Source organism: Portunus trituberculatus, chromosome 36, assembly GCF_017591435.1.
Source record: "Portunus trituberculatus isolate SZX2019 chromosome 36, ASM1759143v1, whole genome shotgun sequence".
Lineage (NCBI taxonomy): Eukaryota > Metazoa > Arthropoda > Malacostraca > Decapoda > Portunidae > Portunus > Portunus trituberculatus.
In genome coordinates this window covers 7,406,130-7,425,409 of record NC_059290.1, presented here as the reverse complement: position 1 = coordinate 7,425,409, position 19,280 = coordinate 7,406,130, and the positions used below count along the sequence as shown (strand labels likewise).

At 38.8% G+C, this 19,280-nt stretch overlaps 3 protein-coding genes across 7 annotated transcripts; 1 reads left to right on the top strand and 2 right to left on the bottom strand.

Moving 5' to 3' along the window:
• Positions 1-1,618: 1,618 nt before the first annotated feature.
• On the bottom strand, positions 1,619-4,497 carry LOC123513569 (40S ribosomal protein S16-like). The gene is made up of 5 exons (XM_045270820.1): positions 4,437-4,497; positions 4,278-4,325; positions 2,479-2,610; positions 2,247-2,361; positions 1,619-1,806 (listed from the first exon to the last, which is right to left on the bottom strand). Exons 2-5 carry the CDS (start codon positions 4,323-4,325, stop codon positions 1,661-1,663), a joined length of 441 nt encoding a protein of 146 aa, XP_045126755.1. The 5' UTR covers positions 4,437-4,497; the 3' UTR covers positions 1,619-1,660.
• Positions 4,498-4,926: 429 nt separating this feature from the next.
• Positions 4,927-13,397, top strand: LOC123513563 (arginine--tRNA ligase, cytoplasmic-like). 2 transcript variants are annotated; one of them, XM_045270803.1, is made up of 14 exons: positions 4,927-5,112; positions 6,446-6,598; positions 7,717-7,917; positions 8,130-8,267; positions 9,362-9,474; positions 9,595-9,715; positions 9,931-10,134; positions 10,231-10,353; positions 10,811-10,975; positions 11,323-11,440; positions 11,905-12,070; positions 12,273-12,379; positions 12,594-12,760; positions 12,986-13,397. In XM_045270803.1, the coding sequence occupies exons 1-14, from the start codon at positions 5,065-5,067 to the stop codon at positions 13,154-13,156; spliced, it is 1,995 nt and encodes a 664-aa protein (XP_045126738.1). In that variant the 5' UTR covers positions 4,927-5,064; the 3' UTR covers positions 13,157-13,397. The 2 variants fall into 2 exon arrangements, with proteins under 2 accessions (XP_045126738.1, XP_045126739.1); XM_045270804.1 differs by lacking the exon at positions 4,927-5,112 and adding an exon at positions 6,979-7,318 and having other exon boundaries at positions 6,458-6,598.
• Positions 13,398-13,454: 57 nt separating this feature from the next.
• On the bottom strand, positions 13,455-18,657 carry LOC123513565. Of its 4 annotated transcripts, none has more exons than XM_045270812.1 (3): positions 18,255-18,657; positions 15,310-15,795; positions 13,455-14,629 (listed from the first exon to the last, which is right to left on the bottom strand). In XM_045270812.1, the coding sequence occupies exons 2-3, from the start codon at positions 15,728-15,730 to the stop codon at positions 13,455-13,457; spliced, it is 1,596 nt and encodes a 531-aa protein (XP_045126747.1). In that variant the 5' UTR covers positions 15,731-15,795; positions 18,255-18,657. The 4 variants fall into 4 exon arrangements, with proteins under 4 accessions (XP_045126747.1, XP_045126748.1, XP_045126746.1 ...); XM_045270813.1 differs by having other exon boundaries at positions 15,310-15,784; XM_045270811.1 differs by having other exon boundaries at positions 18,287-18,657.
• Positions 18,658-19,280: the final 623 nt, after the last annotated feature.

Sequence of the window (19,280 nt, the reverse complement as noted above, 5' to 3'; positions counted from 1 at the left end):
GATAGGAGAGAAATATCTTGAAGTTGTATGTTGTAGATAGTAGATTGAGTAGGAAACAGAAGTGAATGGTCTTTAGTTAAGTATGGTTACAGCAGACTTATTTCAGCATGACTGTTTAACATCTATGTGGATGGTGTGTTATTATTATTATTATTATGAGGTCAATGAAGGCGACCCACTGGAAAGCATAACTGCATAAACCCAAAGGCCCAGTGGGCGGCACCTCACCGATAAGTGAAAGGAAGTAACAGGAATGAACAACAGAATAGGAAGATTGGTAGAGATCTAAGAGGTAGTGAGTTCAGAGAGAAGAAAGGTATTCACACGTTTTTTAAATGCTTCAATGTTACTAGAATTAACAATCTCGTTGGGAATTGTATTCCAGAGTCTAGCAGATACTGGGATAAAACACCGGGAAAATTGTGAAGTATTACATCGATTCACAGACAAGGAACGGTCATTCATGATCAAGGATTGTCTTGTAGCACGTGCTGGTAGTGAAGGGCAGGCAAATGACAATGCAACGGGTGGTTGGAATTAGACATGATTTTGAAGAAATAGGACAATGATCCAACCAAACGACGATGCCGAAGATTAATCTCAAGATTAGGAAGAAGAAATTTAATCTGGTTGAATGCTCTATCTAAAAGCTTTAAGTGAGACTCTGCTGCAGAGATCCACACAGAGTGACAATATTCAAAATGAGGCAGTATGAAAGAGTAAAAGCAATTTCTTACAATATCATCAGAGGAATATATCCGCCTACATTTGCGTAACAAACCAACTTTACATGAGACTGATGATGCAAGTGAACGCAAGTGCAACTCAAAAGTAAGTTTGGGATCAAGGGTGACTCCGAGTAACTTCAGAGACGAACAATTAGGAATAGGTACTTCGTTGACAACAATATCAGGGTGAACTGGGAAAGGTGTCCTTGATCTGCTAATAACCATACTATGGGATTTACTCGGGTTCAGTTTCATACCCCACCGATCACACCATGACAGAATCCTTGAAACATCTTGAGTGAGTACATTAGCGACTCTCTGCCTATCCTGTGGGGAAGGAATTGTCGCATATATAGTGGTGTCATCAGCATAAGCAACCATATTAGATTCAATCCCACACCACATGTCAGATGTATAAATAATAAAAAGAAGAGGTCCCAGAACACTTCCCTGCGGAACACCGGATACAACTGGACTAAAAGAACTAAGGCAGCCATCAACAGTCACACGCTGTGGTAATGAAAGGAAGCTAATGCTAGAATATTGGATTGTGTCAGATGGTAGATGAAAGGCAGTGTGAATCAACATTGGTGGGTTATTGGATTGTGTCAGATGGTAGATGAAAGGCAGTGTGAATCAACATTGCTTGGTATATTGGAAATGTAGGTAATATGGAAGAATAGATAGGAAAACAAGGGAATTCATTGGAAGAAAAACTCATCCACACTATTGGCACTGAAGCACTGGTTCATTGTATGGATCAGAAGCCTGGATGTCAAATAAACAGGTGGAGAGAAGGATAGAAGCATTAAAAATGTGGCAGCGACAGCTCTTTAAAATATTTTAAGCCAGAAATCAAATAAAGGTTTGCAAGGAAATTGAAAGAAAAGTAACACGCCCATAAATTTATTGTAAGGGTCACGAGATGAAGCTTATCGGTAGGATTTCTGGTAGCGAGCACGGGCTCCTGGACCACCGAACTTCTTGGGCTCACACCGCCTGGGATCAGCAACCAAGAGGGATCTGTCATAGTTGATGAGGATGTTCTTGATCTCCTTCTTGGAAGCCTCATCAACAACTGGGGAGCAGAATATCCTATTACTAGTGACACACCAAATTTGTCCTTTAAAAAACCATCCAGATGTTAATTCCACTGAGAGAGAAAATATTGAAAATATCAAGTTTGATTATCTAGCCATTCACTTGACAGCTTTGAACCACATCCAGTGAAGACAAAAGGAGAAATCCCATTGTCTTTCCTGTCAGAAAGCATGTTAATAAATCTGCAGCTGGTGAAAACCAGACAAAAGTAATTTTAGCAGAGGTGAAGCCAACCATGAACATCTTCACAGTTCCTCCCTGAACAAGACTTTAATCAGTAATACAGAATTTTCAGTTTTCTAAAAATGGTTTTGTGCCAAACAGCAGTCAGCACACCACCTTCACCTCTCTGAGCAAGACTGATTGCCAGCATGGGACATTCCCTCAGACTGTTTAGTACACTGCAGCAATACTCACACTTCTGATAGTATGCCACCAGAGACTTGGAGATGGCCTGGCGAATGGCATACACCTGGGAAGTGTGTCCGCCCCCCTTCACACGGACACGGATGGAAACATTAGAGAACCTCTCCTGAAAGGAAACAGTCATAGGTAGAAACTCAAGGAAATACAGGATGTGGTAGTCAAGGAAACCAATCACTCAAAGCCACAACTAAGCACTGTCATTAGATACTGATGAGCTGCCCACCTTGCCCAGGAGGAGGACGGGCTCCATCAGCTTGAACTGCAGCGTCCTGGGCTCAATGTACTCCAGGGGGCGGCCATTCACCTTGATGAGGCCGTGCCCGCGCTTGCAGTGGGCAACGGCTGTGGCAGTTTTCTGTACAAGATAATAAAACAGGAACTCAGAAGGGTACGCAATGTTGTGACTTGAATAACAGGACAATTTCATTACTGGCAAAATATAATACTGCTATTCCACATAGACAGATATAAGAAAAGTTTAAAAGGGACCCATCATGTGTTTATGCTTGCAATTATTTCTACATAGCCATCTTTGATAACTCAGCTGATTTCATCACTATCAACAATAAGCTTAGCCAATACCAAAAAGAGTTAAACTTTACAAGGGCAAGTTTAGATGTTCATTCTTTATTGCAGCATCAATCATAATCATTATTATATTTTTGACAATAAAAAAATGACTACACCTATAATCCTAATCCAAATAATTAGTCATTCTAACAAGTTCAAACATTTTTTTCCTCACAGCATTCAAAACTTTAATGATTTAATTTCCCATTTCGCAGATAACAGCCACATTCTCTACACATTAAAAGGTAGGATCACCAAGGCTTGATTCACACTATTGCTCTGCTCACAGTCCAGGCCAATACTGTTGCATGCATCTCAATGGAAGCATTCACACTGGCAATCTCCCTCTGCTACAGATGCATTTAAGATATTTTGACCAGCGAGAGCAGAACATGAGCACCAGAGTGAACACATTCCTACGCTACTCTTGTCAAGGTTCAGCCTTCCTGTTGTCTTTCATCCTATGAAAGCAGTGATAATCAAAAGAAGAGATCACAATGGGATCATGCAAAAGATTAGAAAACAGTTAAAAATATTTTCTTTACAATTATCACTGATACAAGGGCAATGTAGAGGGGGGGGGGAGAGAGAGAGAGAGAGAGAGAGAGAGAGAGAGAGAGAGAGAGAGAGAGAGAGAGAGAGAGAGAGAGAGAGAGAAAATCAAGGCTAAGAATTACCTCCCTCCCTCATTCAAATAACAATCCTACCCCTTAATGTAACCCAACTTCTTGTTCTTACTCAGCACACACCCTAATCACACAGTACATTTTTATTCTAAACTGCAATACAATAATTCTGAACGTCACGAATATTTTGGTCCTCCAGCCCAGTCCAGTGGGATTGAAATCCTTTGTAACAGCACCCACTTTTTTGTATGTTTCTTGTTCTTATTTGTGTTCTATTCTTGGTTTACTGTTTGTCTTATTTCATATTTTGATCATATATTCTTTTCAATTTCATCAACAGATAAGTTCCGAACACTAATATATTTGAAATTTTATTGTATCTAGTTTGGTTTTCTGTATTTTGTAAGAACGTTTGGTTTTGTCTTATCTCGCAGTATTCTTCACATTCTAATGCGTCAAAGAAAACGTCCCTCAGGAATACCATTGACTTGAACCACACCGCCCCTAACGCCCACCATGTTATGCTACTCAGCCACGACCAGTTTAGTTCAGATGGTTTTGAGTATAGCAAAGGCAGCAGTTAATATATATCTACACCTATATCTGCACTCTGATGACTCTTAATCCGTTTTCAGTTCGTTTTAGCGCTTCCGCTGTTGTTCCCTCTTCTGCTCTCCACACATTGCTACCTTAATTCCCAGCGCGAGGTTAGCAATGGGATATAAGCCTACCAGAGCCAGCAAGGGGCAGAAATAGAGGCCTCAGCTAAGCAGGGAGCACCAGCGGCAGGCAATACAAGACACGTGTGTGGAGGGCGCCTACTTACCTTCCTGCCATACACCTGCACGGACGGCACTACCTCCTTGTTGGTCATCTGGGGAGGCAACACAACCTTATTAATGCATCTCGTCAATAAAAACGCAAGATATGTTGAATATAAGACGTGAAATGTGGTTAAATATGAGAACACCGCCACCCGCCTCACCTCGCCGCTGTGCTGAGGGGAAGAAGAGACCACGCGAGTATCCACGCTTTGGACATTAGTAAAAACATTGATGAAAATCTTCAAAATAATGTCTTTTTATCATCTAATATGCTTTATATATTTTTTTTATACAACATGATTTGTATATATAGTTGGTCAAAGACAACTTGCAATGAATTCACCTGTCATTTCACTACCCGTGATCTCTGACCTACGTTAGCAGTAAGGTAAGTACCTAGATGCTGTATCAAATAACGAATTACAAACATTACAGTAATTAGATATCTATATTTTTCACTAATAGTGCTCGAAAAAAATATTTTTGTATAGATCTATGTCTTCATTGAAAAGTAATTTCAAAGTTGTTTTTTTTTCTTTTGACAGGTACTGCATATCAGTCGCTACAATAAACGTGCTCAGCTTATAGCCGGATATATGATTATTTATATCAATAATATAGAGTAATTGATGATGCAATTTTATCCAAAAATTTAGTGACCCGTGTGAGAGGAAGAAACAGCAGCAGAAGGAAAAGGGAGCTGCCGCCTGCCAGCTGCCAACCTCTCTGTCTTACCGGTGAAGAGATACATTTCTGATTCCCTGCATAGGATTACTTGCTCCTGGCGACATGACGGACTCTGTTTTAAGGGAATACACTCAGCGATGTGCCAAGGCGGTAAGTGTTGCATGGTGTCATAATTAGAGAGGTGCACGTTGAAGGTTACAGGCTCACCCAACACGAGGCTTGTTATAATATTGATCAAGGGACAACTTTTTACGCACAGGTAATGTTGTTGTTCAATTGCAAGTGGTAGTTCTGTAGTCTGATGAACATGACGTAATGTTAAGTGATGAAATTACTGTGCTGGCTGTCAGATGCATAAAATATATATGTGTCCTCCTTTTTGGCGGAAAAGTGGTTTACTCTCCTGGTTAAATAATCCTGATTGGGTTGATATGCAGAATAGCTGCTCTTGACTAATCTGTCTGATATTTTGTTTATGGATAGGATATGTGCTGTACTTAATATTCTGCGGCGATTTCGGTGTAAGGTCATGACTAATGTAATTCAATTCATACTAAAATATTCTGCAGAGCAGCTTATCTTTACACAGGTGATGATAAAGGACATGTCTGAAGAAGCAATACATGGTGTGGAACGTTGCCTTAACACAGCAGAATCTGATGGGCGGGACAAGGGACCTCGCTCTTGCCTCTGTCCATGACCTGTGACCTGGAGAGTTGCTAGACATGTCCCCTTGCTCCATGATTGCTAATAATAGAACATATTCATTACATTATGATACTATTTGCAAGAACACCTTACATGCAGAAATAGTGTAAAAATACCAGCAAAGAGGTGCTTGACATTTCACTTTATAACTGCCTTATATACAGTATCATTCTGCAAGTTTTACTGGACATATTTAGCCAACGGCAGGCAGCTTTTTTTTTTTTTTTTTTTAATCATATTATGTACTTCGTCTTTTTTTTTTCTATCATTCCTTCTTTTTCCTCTCAATGTAATAACCATTAAAGAAGAATAACCAATGTGTCTGTTTGTCTCTTCTTTCATCTGAAAAAAAATTATAAAATAAAATAGAATTATATTAAATGGCCCTATATGATTACTTTTATTCAACTGACAATATTGCAAGGCCTTGAAGACCAGCTGTTCACTTTTAAATGGCATAAACTTCATGGAGCAAGTGGTTAATGCTGCTAAAGTTTCTGTAAGGGACACATCGTCAACAAACTGTAGGATACTTCTCCCTTGGGCAGCATGCCATGCAATTCTGCTGGTTTGCTTTTCAGTTCTCTAGTGGGTGGAGCTTACAAGATCTTAGAATATAAGATAACAGAACTAAAAATGACACTTATAATCTTGTTAATTGACAGGTTATTGCCCAGCAGTGGCAATTGTTTTTATTTTTTAAAGATTTGGTTGTCAATTTTTCCTTTTCTTCCTTTTTGAAGTGATAATTATATATATGTTTTCTCGTCTGCAGGAAAAGGAGACAGAAAAGTTGGCCACATGTCTTCAGTCTCTGAGTGAAGGTGGTCTGGACAACACAGAAAACATTGAGCCTGTTGACAAGGAACTTCTTGATCTCCTGAATGAAAACCGAAAATTGAAGTACAGGATTGGCATTCTCAAGAAAGTAAGTAGATTTGCAAATTTTATTAAATTTTTTTCAAGTGACCATCTTTTTATATTATTCTTGTGGTGTACACAGCCAAAGTTTGGCTTCACATGTATATAGTTGATGTATGAGTGTTGATTGGATTCTTCTTCTGAATGATTAGTGGGAGTACAAAATAATTTGATAAATGCTTAATATCAGATCATAAACCTTTAGCATGAAACAATTTACTTTCATTGCATATGTAGCTTCACTTACAAACTGTTGCACTGTATACACTAGGGCTGTATTCATGCATTTTCTTCATGGCTATTTATCATGTAGTAGAGAGAGAGAGAGAGAGAAAGACAGATCTGATAGTAATGTTTGGTCTGCATTGATTTTTTGTTTTCTTCCAGAATTGAGATGGTGTCTCCTTCAAGTTTACTTGAGGGGTAATTAATTATTCATACACTTGTATACTGTGAAATGTACTTTTCTTACTCGAACAATCAACATTGTGGATTTCTCAACATGTTGAAAAGACTTATTTGAGTGTTATTCTGTACAAGAAAGGAACATAATTTGAGGAAGATAGTGAATGTGTCATTACTGAACTACATAAAGCAAAAACCTGCCCAGTTGTGCCAGCTTACTGTTTTGTGTGGCTGGTTGCCTACAGTTACCACAATGTGTGACTTGCCGAGGAAGAAGTTGTGCACTGAGGGGCCCACAAACCTTCTTCCATCTCTCTCTGGGGTATGGAGTCACATGCAGTGTAGAAGAAAGATCGCTGCCATTCAATTCCACTTTGCTTCATGTCCTTATCTGTGTCCTGTGCATGTCTGATGTCTTCTGTAGCAATGATTGACTTTTTTCTTTTTTTTCTTTTTTCTCCCCGAAGAATATGCACGTAATAATTGACAAAACAAGTACGTACATATATCTTTGAATAATAGTTATAGTTTTAAAGCTTCAGATAGCTGTGTAATGTCATGAGGCATTGAGGTGTTACCGTACATCAAATCCTCCTGTTTGGACACTCAGAACCTTACATCCAGATATCTTTCCTTTCAGTCGACAGCTGCATGAAAAACAGGCAAAAAAAAAAAAAAAAAATATGCAATGAACTGATACCAATGCATTTCCTTCCTCAGAGTATAGAGCGGCAAAGGGAAAATGCTGGCACCGCATCCTTGGGAAACTCAAAGAACTCATGCAATGTTCTTGGCCATCTGGAAAACCTCTTCACATGTGCAATAAAGTCAGCTTATCCCAGTGTGACCAATGTGGTGGCTCAGCTCCAGGTCTCTAAGCATGCTGACTACCAGTGCAATGATGCCATGGCTCTTGCTAAGGTTAGAAGTGACACCATTACTTTGTTAACCACATTAAGTTTCAGACACCCATGAATCCATGATACATTGAATGATGGTGCAATTCTTGTATAATGATGATTCATTGAAGCTTTTTTTAAGAATGTTTTGTTTTCTAAACATTTTTATTCATTTTCAGTTGTATGTAACATGATAAGGTACAAATATGAAAATGTTAATTAATTATCTTGTAGACTTTAAAGAAGAATCCCCGTGAAGTGGGAGACAGCATCCTCAAGAGTGTGCCAGCCAGTCCTCTGATATCCAAGCTGGAACTTTCTGGCCCAGGCTTTATCAACATCACCCTCAGCCAAGACTTTATGAAGCAGCAGGTGATGCATGACTTTACATCAGCCCTGTCTTCTATAGAGTTAGAAGATTATTGAATATTCTTTACTTAAAGGCAAACCATTGTACAGGACAGTCAGATTCCTACCTGATGAAGCACTTTTCTTACTAATTGTTATGAAAAAAGTGACATCTCTCATCCTTTGTTCATGGTAGTTGTCATTGGCTAAAGCTGCTTCCAACATGTATCATATGCCTGCCTTCTTCCTCTCCTTCTCCATGCCTCAATTAAAAAGTGAAAAATGTTAACCCCTTCGTGCCGGATGTTAAAAAAGCCCGCCTGTATGATATACGGGTGGTAGTGCCGCACGCCCGAGCGCGGGAAACTCGTGCAAGCTTGTCGTACTTGTCGTCTTTGTGTATTATGCTGCTATTTTTGAGTCACTATATCGCCTTCGAAGAGGAAAGTGGACGCTTCTCTCTTCGGAGAAAAAGAGAGAGAGAGAGTGACATTTGCTAATATTTTAGACACAAGCGGGACGCATGTAGCTTATCTTTCGAGAGGAAGAGGGGAGGGAGGGAAGGAAGAGGAAACGAGAGAGAGAGAGAGAGAGATTAGAAAATTTGTTGTTTTTGTATTTGTGTGTGTGTGTGTGTGTGTGTGTGTGTTTTCACGAATGTTACAAGGCGGGACGCATGTAACTTATCTTTAGAGAGGGAGAGGGGGTGGGAGGAAAGGGAGATGGGGAGGAGGGAATAGAGAGAGAGAGAGAGAGAGATGGGAACAGTCTATGCCATTGGGTAATTTTAGACACAAGGCGGGATGCATGTAGCTTATCTTTAGTGATTGGTGGAGACAAGGATGGTGGGAGGAGCACTAGGATTTCAAGGACAGCATACAGCGTGTGTAGTTGGTATCCAACACACTATACGGGACAACTGAACTGAAGAAAGCTCAGAAAAGAAATATGATGTCTACGTAGGCGTCACCGTATTTGCTACTGGGGCTTCATGACGCCCACATAGGCGTCACCGTAGTGAAGGGGTTAAGCCTGAGAATTTACTTGTCATTTGATTAGAGTTAATATAGTTGTGGTTGCATTTCATTATTTGTGACTGATGAATTGTATCTTTTCAGGTAACCAACATTGTACTAAATGGGGTCACTCCTCCACCCACCACACCCCTTAGAGTGGTGGTGGACTTCTCCTCACCCAACATTGCCAAGGAGATGCATGTCGGTCACCTCAGGTTAGAGCAGGATAGCCATGATCACTTTCATGAATGAAAACCAATAATTACTCTTCACTGAGACACAAGCAAATGTTGAGGTGCACATCATGTCACTCAGCTCATCATTCCCCCTCCTAGATCCACCATCATAGGAGACAGCATATCTCGCCTCATGGAGTTCCTGGGCCATGACGTCTTGCGGCTGAACCATTTGGGAGATTGGGGCACTCAGTTTGGGATGCTGATTGCTCACTTAGAGGTGAAAATTCTCAGCACTTTTGTCAAAGGATGAATGATTCCTTACAAAACATTCTTGTTCCTTTTCAACTGTAACTTACTTAAAACTTAGAGATTAGTGTTGTGTAATTTTTGCAGAATTCATTAATACTGAAGTTTGATGCACCCCTGTATTGTTTTTGTATAATGATATTCAAAGCAAGAACTTCAATTATTTGTGATGACACATTTCAACAGGATCGCTTCCCAGACTTTGCCACCAAACCTCCACCCATCTCAGACCTGCAGACATTTTACAAAGAATCAAAGAAACGATTTGATGAGGATGAAGAGTTCAAGAAGAGGGCATACCAGGCTGTGGTGAAGCTGCAAGCACACGAACCGGTTCACATCAAGGGGTGGCAGGAGATATGCGAGATTTCCAAGAGAGAGTTCTCCAAGGTGAGTTGGTGTGGCTCTACTGGTGTTTCCATCGGTCAGTATTCTTAACTCTGTGGTGAACTCACATTATTGTATTCAATGATTTTTTATTTGCAGGTTTATGATCGCCTTCAAGTGAAAATTATAGACCGAGGCGAGTCTTTCTACCAGAGCCGCATGGAAGACATAGTGAATCTACTTAACAGTGGAGGAATGCTGGAAGAAGATGAAGGCCGTAAGGTCAGTTATCGTCAAGCCCAGTACTAATCAGTGGCAAAGCATTACAGATATCCTCAATATTTTCCTGATATGAAACTTCCACCTGAACATTGAGCAACTCCATTCAGTATAACATTTAGGCTAATGTTGGGTCAACCAGTATGATATTCCTTTGTATCTTTAATGCTGAGTAATAACAAGAGACTCTTTGTGCCAACAGACATAATGTAAAGAAGGGTATGTCATCATACTCTACTTATGAATGAAAGTATCATTATCACCATGTACGTACTGAAGAAACACTCAGTATAGTAAAGGAACAAAGTGAAATGGCACATTCTTTTGCAAGGATTAATCACAAAGTTGTTCACTTTGGAGAACAGGCAGTCATATTGCAGCTACAAGTTGTATTTGTTCTGCTTGTGAAGGTTTGTGTGATAGGAAAGCACCACTGAGGGACGGTGTTATGAAATTGCAGGTAATGTTCGCCGAGGGAGCAGACATACCGTTAACTATAGTGAAGTCAGATGGTGGCTTTACGTATGATACCTCAGACATGGCGTGCATCAAGCAGCGGATAGGGGAGGAGAAGGCTGACTGGCTGGTGTATGTGACAGATGCTGGCCAGGCACAGCACTTCAAGGTGAGACTCCACTATCATCCTTAAGAAATCATAAGTCTTGAGAGTTCTTTTATACACTCTTGCCACCCAGTATTATATTTACAGGCTGCTTTGAATTTGACAAAAATTTGGATTTTTATGCAAAATTTGGCTGTTGATACCTTTATGCCGAATCAGTTGCCTTACAGAGGAAGATGTTTCTTAAAGAACTTTGAAATCATGCTTGACTTTCATGATGAAATCAATAATGGTGAAGATTTTATTATTTTTTTATTGAACACCTGTGTTTCAATTTATGTTGATGATTGTTCATTGTTCAAAGATAATGGTTGCTCTTGATTGAGGCAGAATTATGTCCATGCTTACAGAGTCTCTTTGCCTGTGCAAAAAAAGCAGGCATTTATGATGCGAAAAAGACCCGAATTGACCATGTTACCTTTGGTGTTGTTTTGGGAGAAGACAAGAAGAAGTTCAAAACACGATCAGGTGAGTCATTCTTCATGGGAAGACTGGATTTCTTACAGTAATCCTTGACAGGAGAATTTAACACAATAAAGAAAAGTAGTGTTATTTAGAATCTATATATAAGAAATTATATTTTTTATGAAAGAATATGTAATCATTATATCCTGTTTTCCATACTGATGAAGATGTAAGGTTCAGACTTCAGAAGTACATGCAGTCTATTGGTAAAAAATTAATAACCACTGAAATAAGGCACCCTGTCATTTGTAGCCATTCTACCCTTGTTATATGTATAGGCCTTTATTTGGAAACACTTTGATCTCTCTGTTGATCTGTCATTAGAACTATAAAAACACTCTTAAAGGCCCATGTTACTTCAACTAGAGCCTGTTGGAAGCAGCCATAAGTGTGTGGGATATGGTTCATAACATTTTGTACACCAGCGAGGGTTGGCTTCTGGTTTTAACTTGTCTGTGTCATCAAAGGTGACACTGTGCGGCTGGTTGATCTCCTGAATGAGGGTCTGCAGCGCTCAGAGGAGAAGCTCAAGGAGAAGGAGAGGGACAAGGTACTGACACCTGAGGAATTCACCAAAGCCAAGAATGCTGTTGCATATGGTTGCATCAAATATGCTGACCTCAGCCACGACAGGTACAGTGATATGAGCAGCACTTGCTGAGGCATAGTGATAAAAATAGCATGGAAGGTCAGATCAAGTCTTACTGTTGTTATTTCCTATGTAATAATGAATAGGAAGCAAGATATCCACACTAATATAACCATTCATGTTTTGATTGTGGCACTTTTTTCCAGTGATCAAAGTTCATATAAAAAAATTGTTGTAATCTTCCAGGTCAAGGGACTATGTGTTTTCCTTTGACCGCATGCTGGACTTCAGAGGCAACACAGCCGCCTACCTGCTGTATGCCCTCACCAGAATACGCTCCATTGCCAGGACAGGTAAATGGCTACTTTCTTCAATTATCTATCTTGATTAAAAATGACATCAGCAAAAGATTTTGACAATGCTCGCTTGAGTTTAAGGAATACATGTTGACTTGAATTACAAGGCTGCCTTCATTACCAAATAATTAGTCATTTTCAGGATTAATCTTTCTATTGGAAAAAGAAATCAAGATTTCACCCATAATATTATAACCTTCAATACTTTCAGCTTGCGTAAACCGAAAAGAGATTGTGAGTGAGGCACAGAAACGGCCAATAGAGCTGGAGCACGAGAAAGAGTGGAAGCTTGCCCGCGCCCTACTCAAGCTTCCTGATGTGCTTGTTAAGATCACTGAAGACTTGTGTCTTCACACCCTCTGCGAATATCTTTTTGAGGTGAGCTTTGTATCTTATCTACTTTAAATTACCAGTAATTAGTTCAGTATAACTATTCTCTAAGAGGAAGCATGGTAGGATTGTTCATTGCATTTACTAGCCACAGCTCTAATGTCTTTAGCATGATATGAAAATTTTGTAATGTGTGTTTATGAAGTGAAGGCCAATATATTAATTTTGTTTGTGATTTGTTTTGTCTGACATGCTATGCTTTTTCTCCACTAGGTTTCAGCAGTGTTCACTGAGTTTTATGATAATTGCTACTGTGTTGAGAAAAATTCTGAAGGGAAGATAGTGAAGATCAACCTGAACCGCTTGATGCTGTGTGAGGCGACGGCAATGGTCATGGAGAAGTGCTTCGCTATTCTTGGCATTGACACTGTGGAAAAAATGTGATTCTATCTGTTTATGGAGATCACTTGCTTTTTGGAATTATTTTTTTTTTTGCATTTCAGCAATGTATTATTGCTCTATTTGGTGCCTTCCATTAATTATAATTTATCTGGAGGCTACAAACTAAATTAAACAGTAAAGTTTTGTAGGGTGATACATTTTGCATAATTAGTTTATTGATTTCAGTAACCAATGTTCAAGTATGCCTACCAGACTAGCATTAATAATGATTCTTTGAAGAAAATGAGTATGTCTGACCTAAACAAATTATAATATACATACATCCTTTACTTCGGCAGAACTATGCTAAGCCTTGAGGTAAATTCTTAAACACTTTGGCGTGCATACCTCTGTATACCTTCACTAGATCATCACTCACATACTTCCTGTAATTCAAAGCTAAAATCTTGGATAAGCATGTAGTAAATAAACTTAGCATACCTTGAAGGAAGATATTGTGAACTATGTACAGATCCAGGAATTCACCCAAATCCCAGAAGTACCTCTCAGCCCTTGCCTTGTACTTCTCTTCCACTGTCCTTGTGAACTCTTTAATGAGAGACACAACTTGAGGCTGACAAATCTTGTACACCAGTTGCTCTAGTCTCTTTGGACCCCCATCAGCCCGTGCACTGTGAGCCAGCACCCTCACACCTAGGAAGATCTCCTGATCTGTTAGGTCATACTGAGTGAGGAGTCTGTCATAGTCAGGTCCCAGCAGCCTTCTGAGTGCCTCCTCTGAGGACACACTGAGCAGCCTCCTTAGTGGTGTGGTCCAGCTTGACTGTCTCGCCTGTGGTTTGTTGACAGTATACTTGCTATCATGTGCATCATTGGTGTTACTGTTAACATTTTTATATTTTTTACTAGAAGTGAATGTCATATGGTGAGGTGACACCTGTGAAGAAGGGACTGAATTAACACTGGACTTTTCTGGTTGAATTCTTGCATCATTTATCATTTTGCTATTGGACTTCCCCTCATTTTTGTTACTTGTCTTACGAGATCTAGTATCAGACTTAGCTTTCCTGTTCTTACTGACGCTAGAATTTACAAGGTATGGCTTTCTAGTTCTGGAGCTTCTCTGAGCAACTGTCTGAGTCTTTCTGTGTGCAGCTTTATTAACAACAACATGTTCCTTAAGGGAATTTTCATCACTGTTTTTGCATTTTGTTCTGATTGTGTTTGTTGGCAATTTGACTGACTTATTTCCCTTATGTGTAGTGGTTTTGGGTCTTTTATCATTTGTGGTGATTTGCTTTCGTTCCTTCAATGGTTTGTGTAATTCTTTGTCATTCTGTCTTTCACTATTCTTTATTCTGTTGGGATTAGTTTTGTTATTCACTTTTGCCTTCTTTTCAATAATGTTCTGTGGCCGGGCACCTGCAGCTTGGACTGTCCTTGGCTCGTCCTCCACATAGCCGGGCCGTGTGTCTCCCACTCTGCTGACCCTCCTGCTGTGGCAGGGGCTTTTTTCTGAAAGAATTCAGAGTTAATGGAGAACAAATATAGTGTTTACAGAACACTTCTACTATAACATTTTATAAGCAATGGAGAACATAATTAATATTTCACATGCTCAAACTTCCAGTGTGATGTAATATAGAAACAAGATGGCATGCATTTTGTTTAGTTATTTATTTGTTTATTTATTATTTATTATTGTTATCACTTATTATCATTATCATTAATATTATTGTTGTTATTCTGATTATCATTATTATTATTATTGATCATTATTTTTATTGTCATTTATTATCATTATTATTATTATTATTATTATTATTATTATTATTATTATTATTACTATGATCATTATTTTTATTGTTATTTATTATTATTATTATTATCATTGTTATTCATTATTATTATTGTTATTCATTATTATTATTATTATCATTATCATTGTTATTCATCATTATTATTATTATTATTATTATTATTATTATTATTGTTATTAATATTGTTGTTATTGTTAAAATGATGATGATAATAATAATAATAATAATTATTATTATTATTATTATTACAATTATTATTATTATTATTATTATTATTACAATTATTATTTACCTTCATTATTATTATTATTATTATTATTATTATTATTATTATTATTATTATTAATACTGTTATTGTTGTTATTTATTTTTTACCCGAGTGACTGTCATGGCGATGCGGTTCTCGGGCAAGTCTCCTGCTGAACACATCATTATGCCACGGGTCAGCATCCTGTAAGGGCCTGCAGGACACCAAACCGGGCCAGAAGCTCCTGTCCAGTAATTTAGGCGCGTCCTTCTCCTTTACTGTCACTGCAAAGGACTTGTAGCCTGCACCCCTGAGCGAGACCTGCTCGATGTTGAGTACCTGCACACCCTGGCTCTCAATGTGGGACTTCAGGGTGAGCTGGGTGAGGTATGCCACGCGGAACACACACAAGGTAACGTGGCCATTACTTCCAGTCTTCGCGAGACTAACCCGGCGTGAGCGGCTGAGGGCTGGGGCTGAGGGTTTGGCGTGAGATCTGCGATCTTTGTTTGATGACTGGGTGTAGTAGTTATTGGACCATCTGTTCATGGTAGGGTTGTCGTGGGCCCCACTCCTGCCTCAGCCATTGTGTGGTTTTGCATCCTGAGGGAACACTGATATAGGGTTATTAATATGCAGTACATCCCCACATTTATCTTGATTGGTTTAAACATCTGCTTCCTATACTTTGAAAGTAAAATATTTCTAATTGTTGGAGAGAGAGAGTTGTTAATTATAAGTTGTATGCAAAGTTTTGAGTTAAAACAAATACAGTCCATAATAGCTAATAAGCCACTCTCCTGCTGGAGGCAACCACACTACCAGAGGTTTGCTTAAATAAAACAGAAATTAACCAGGCAACGGTCAGTTATCATTACGTGTGAAGCTGGCAGCTGTACAAAATACACGGGGGCTATGCTATCCTGAAATGAGCACATCCACATCCGGGAGATAAGCGTCTGACTGACATCCACATCCGCAAAATACGCACCGAACTCTCGCACCAGCATTCGCGTCTTTGAAATCGGAAACCTTTAATGCATGACTTATTACGTATGCGATGAACGAGTGATTATTTACCATTCCAGTATAAGAACAATTAGTTTTCGTAGTAAAAGATAAATAATCAAAATAATAATGTCAATATTATCTATGATAAGATAACTAAAAAGCTTGTAAATTCTGATATAAAAACACATCACTGGGAACTTTGTCCCGAATCGTGCATGTCTACAAACGAAAAATATTTATATTTCATTTTATTTGCACAACAGACAGACTGCGTGGGAACCATTGATCACGTAGTCAAAGGCCCGTCTGGCTGCAGGTGGCAAACACACACCTTGACACAAATACGGTAACTTGATAAGAACAACGCGGCCTTCCCAGCGTCGATCAATATCCCTACACACCCTCGTCTCGCAACACCTGTCGAGAGGCACTCGTATAGATGATGGAATTAATTGAATAAACAATGATATGGTTAAAAATATTGCAGGATATTATTCTTAGCGGAACGAATGGATACCCTTGATTTAAAAGAATACAGAATTAAAAGACGACAGAGAAAAGAGGAAAGTAGGTTGTAGGAACGGATGTGGCAATATGTAAATGTAGCTCAAAATATCTTGACCCAGTTACTCTTAGGACAATCGTGAATAACTACTTTCAGGGGAAAATTAAGAGAACAGTAAAGAAGAAAATATGTTACCCACTCTTGATGAAATGTGTAAGGCGCTCATAATACTTTGTGAATCGTTAAAGGTTTCAGTTTAAATCATGAGTCATATATGTTCATCCTCGACAACTCTGATTTTGAGAATACAGTCCAGCCATACTTCATACGCTACTGTCTGTTTATCTTTATCAGTGTTGTGGCAGGGATCACCCACGTTACCTCTCAGTGGTGGCCTTGACTGTGTTCTGTGGACCCACTTATCACACGTGCCAAGTAGAGGCGACAAGGGCAAGGAGGAAACCAACCGATTCTAGTTACTACAGTTTATTAGTGCCGTATCTCGCGTATGAGAGAGAGAGAGAGAGAGAGAGAGAGAGAGAGAGAGAGAGAGACTACCTGTAACTTAATTCAGACAGCTGAGCCACACACGCAACATCGATCTTCATCGTATTACGTACGGGCATTGATTGTATTGTGTTTCTGGGTTGTGTACTGTTGTGCTTTTATCACTCATTAGAACTACTACTACTACTACTACTACTACTACTACTACTACTACTACTACTACTTCTGTTACCACTACTATTACTACTATTACTATTACTACTACTACTACTGCTACTACTGCTACTACTGCTACTACTGCTGCTACTACTACTACTACTACTACTACTACTACTACTACTATTACTACTACTACTAGCTACTACTACTGCTACTAGGCTACTACTTCTACTACTACTACTACTAGGCTACTACTACTACTACTACTACTACTACTACTACTACGTATATCCTATATGTAGCGGTTATTCTTTACTTAAGACTCATCCCTACATCCATACAAAGCTAGACACAAAAACATCAGAATAAACACAATAATGGGAAGAAGAATTTAGGACTCTTCTGCAAAATCAGTTTACTATAAAACAATAATCTGAGTTCCCTGTAAGTCGGCATATATAATAATGGTCTGCGGAAAGCTACTGATTCTATACCAGTGTCTTCATATCCTTTTTTTCTTCACTTCATGAGCACCGTAGCCTTCTACCTACTACTATTACCAGTACTACTACTACTACTACTACTTCTATTACTACTACTACTATTATTACTACTATTATCACTACTACTTCTACTACTACTACTACTACTACTACTACTACTACTACTACTACTACTACTACTACTACTGTTACTACTACTACTACTACTACTACTAGGAACTACGTATATATCCTTTTAATTTTCATGTACTGGATCCGTACTCTTTCAACCCTATCCCTCTACACCCACAGTTTCTTGTATCACTATTATAACTCTCTGAATAAATTGCTAGACCTTTTATACTTTCTACACATCAATTTCTCTTAACCACACCAACTGGAACACTACCTCGGTCAGCGAAGACGAGTGGAGAAGCTTACTTGGGGATTGACCGGAGAGTGTCTGACTGTCTGGCTCAATACTGCGTCCTCTCTCACAACAAACAGTTTCTAAGCCTGCTAACCTGCTGGCACCACGGCTTCCTCTCTTTAGTGCGCCAGTGCTTCTAATACCATAACACTGAGTTTTTATTCTGTTTACCGTATAATGCCTCCGTTAGATTTAATGGAGGCAAGAGTGTTGTTTGATTTCAGTTATTCTTGGTCACATTACTATTGGGTTATTTATTCTTGTCTATGCCTATTTGATTTATTGATGGATTACTGCGTGCCTCGGTCGTCTCTGCGTCGTTCTTGACATACTCCATTTTTCCTCGCTGCCTCGATATATTCTCACCCATATGTTCTTTTACTCTGATTTCTTGTCTTACCTTTATTACAAAAGAGAGAGAGAGAGAGAGAGAGCTCACATTCCTGTTTGTATTAGGAAAAAATCAAAGGAATGTGCAATTTATTGTTCCTGGGTTCTTCCGTGTACATTTCCTTATCTTCCTTTTCTTCTATATTTCCTATACTCTACTTGCACTCTTTTGTAATATCTATTTATAAGTTTTTTTTTTCATTTTTTGTTTTATATCAGGGTTATTTTTTATTGCCTTATCAGTCTTTCTTTATTGTTTCTTGTTTCTTTTTTATTTGCTTTTATATATTTCTATTTTTTTCGCTCTATTTTTTTATTTATTTTATTTATTTATCTTATTTTTTTTTACCTGCCTCGATCTTTCCTCATCACGTGTCCACACCATACACTAAACTTTGTACCTACCATAGATATGAGGTGTGTTTGACAGGCATATGATGGAGTGTGGTTATTGAGTAAACAAGTAAACATGCACGAGCTATATTTGGGTGTACGTGTTCATTGATAATTCATGATGCAGTAGCAACGCTCGATGTTTGTCACTGCATGTTTTGAGAATGGGTAATCTTATTTATTCTTTTCTCTTGTTTCGTCTTTATTATATCCATTACGCCT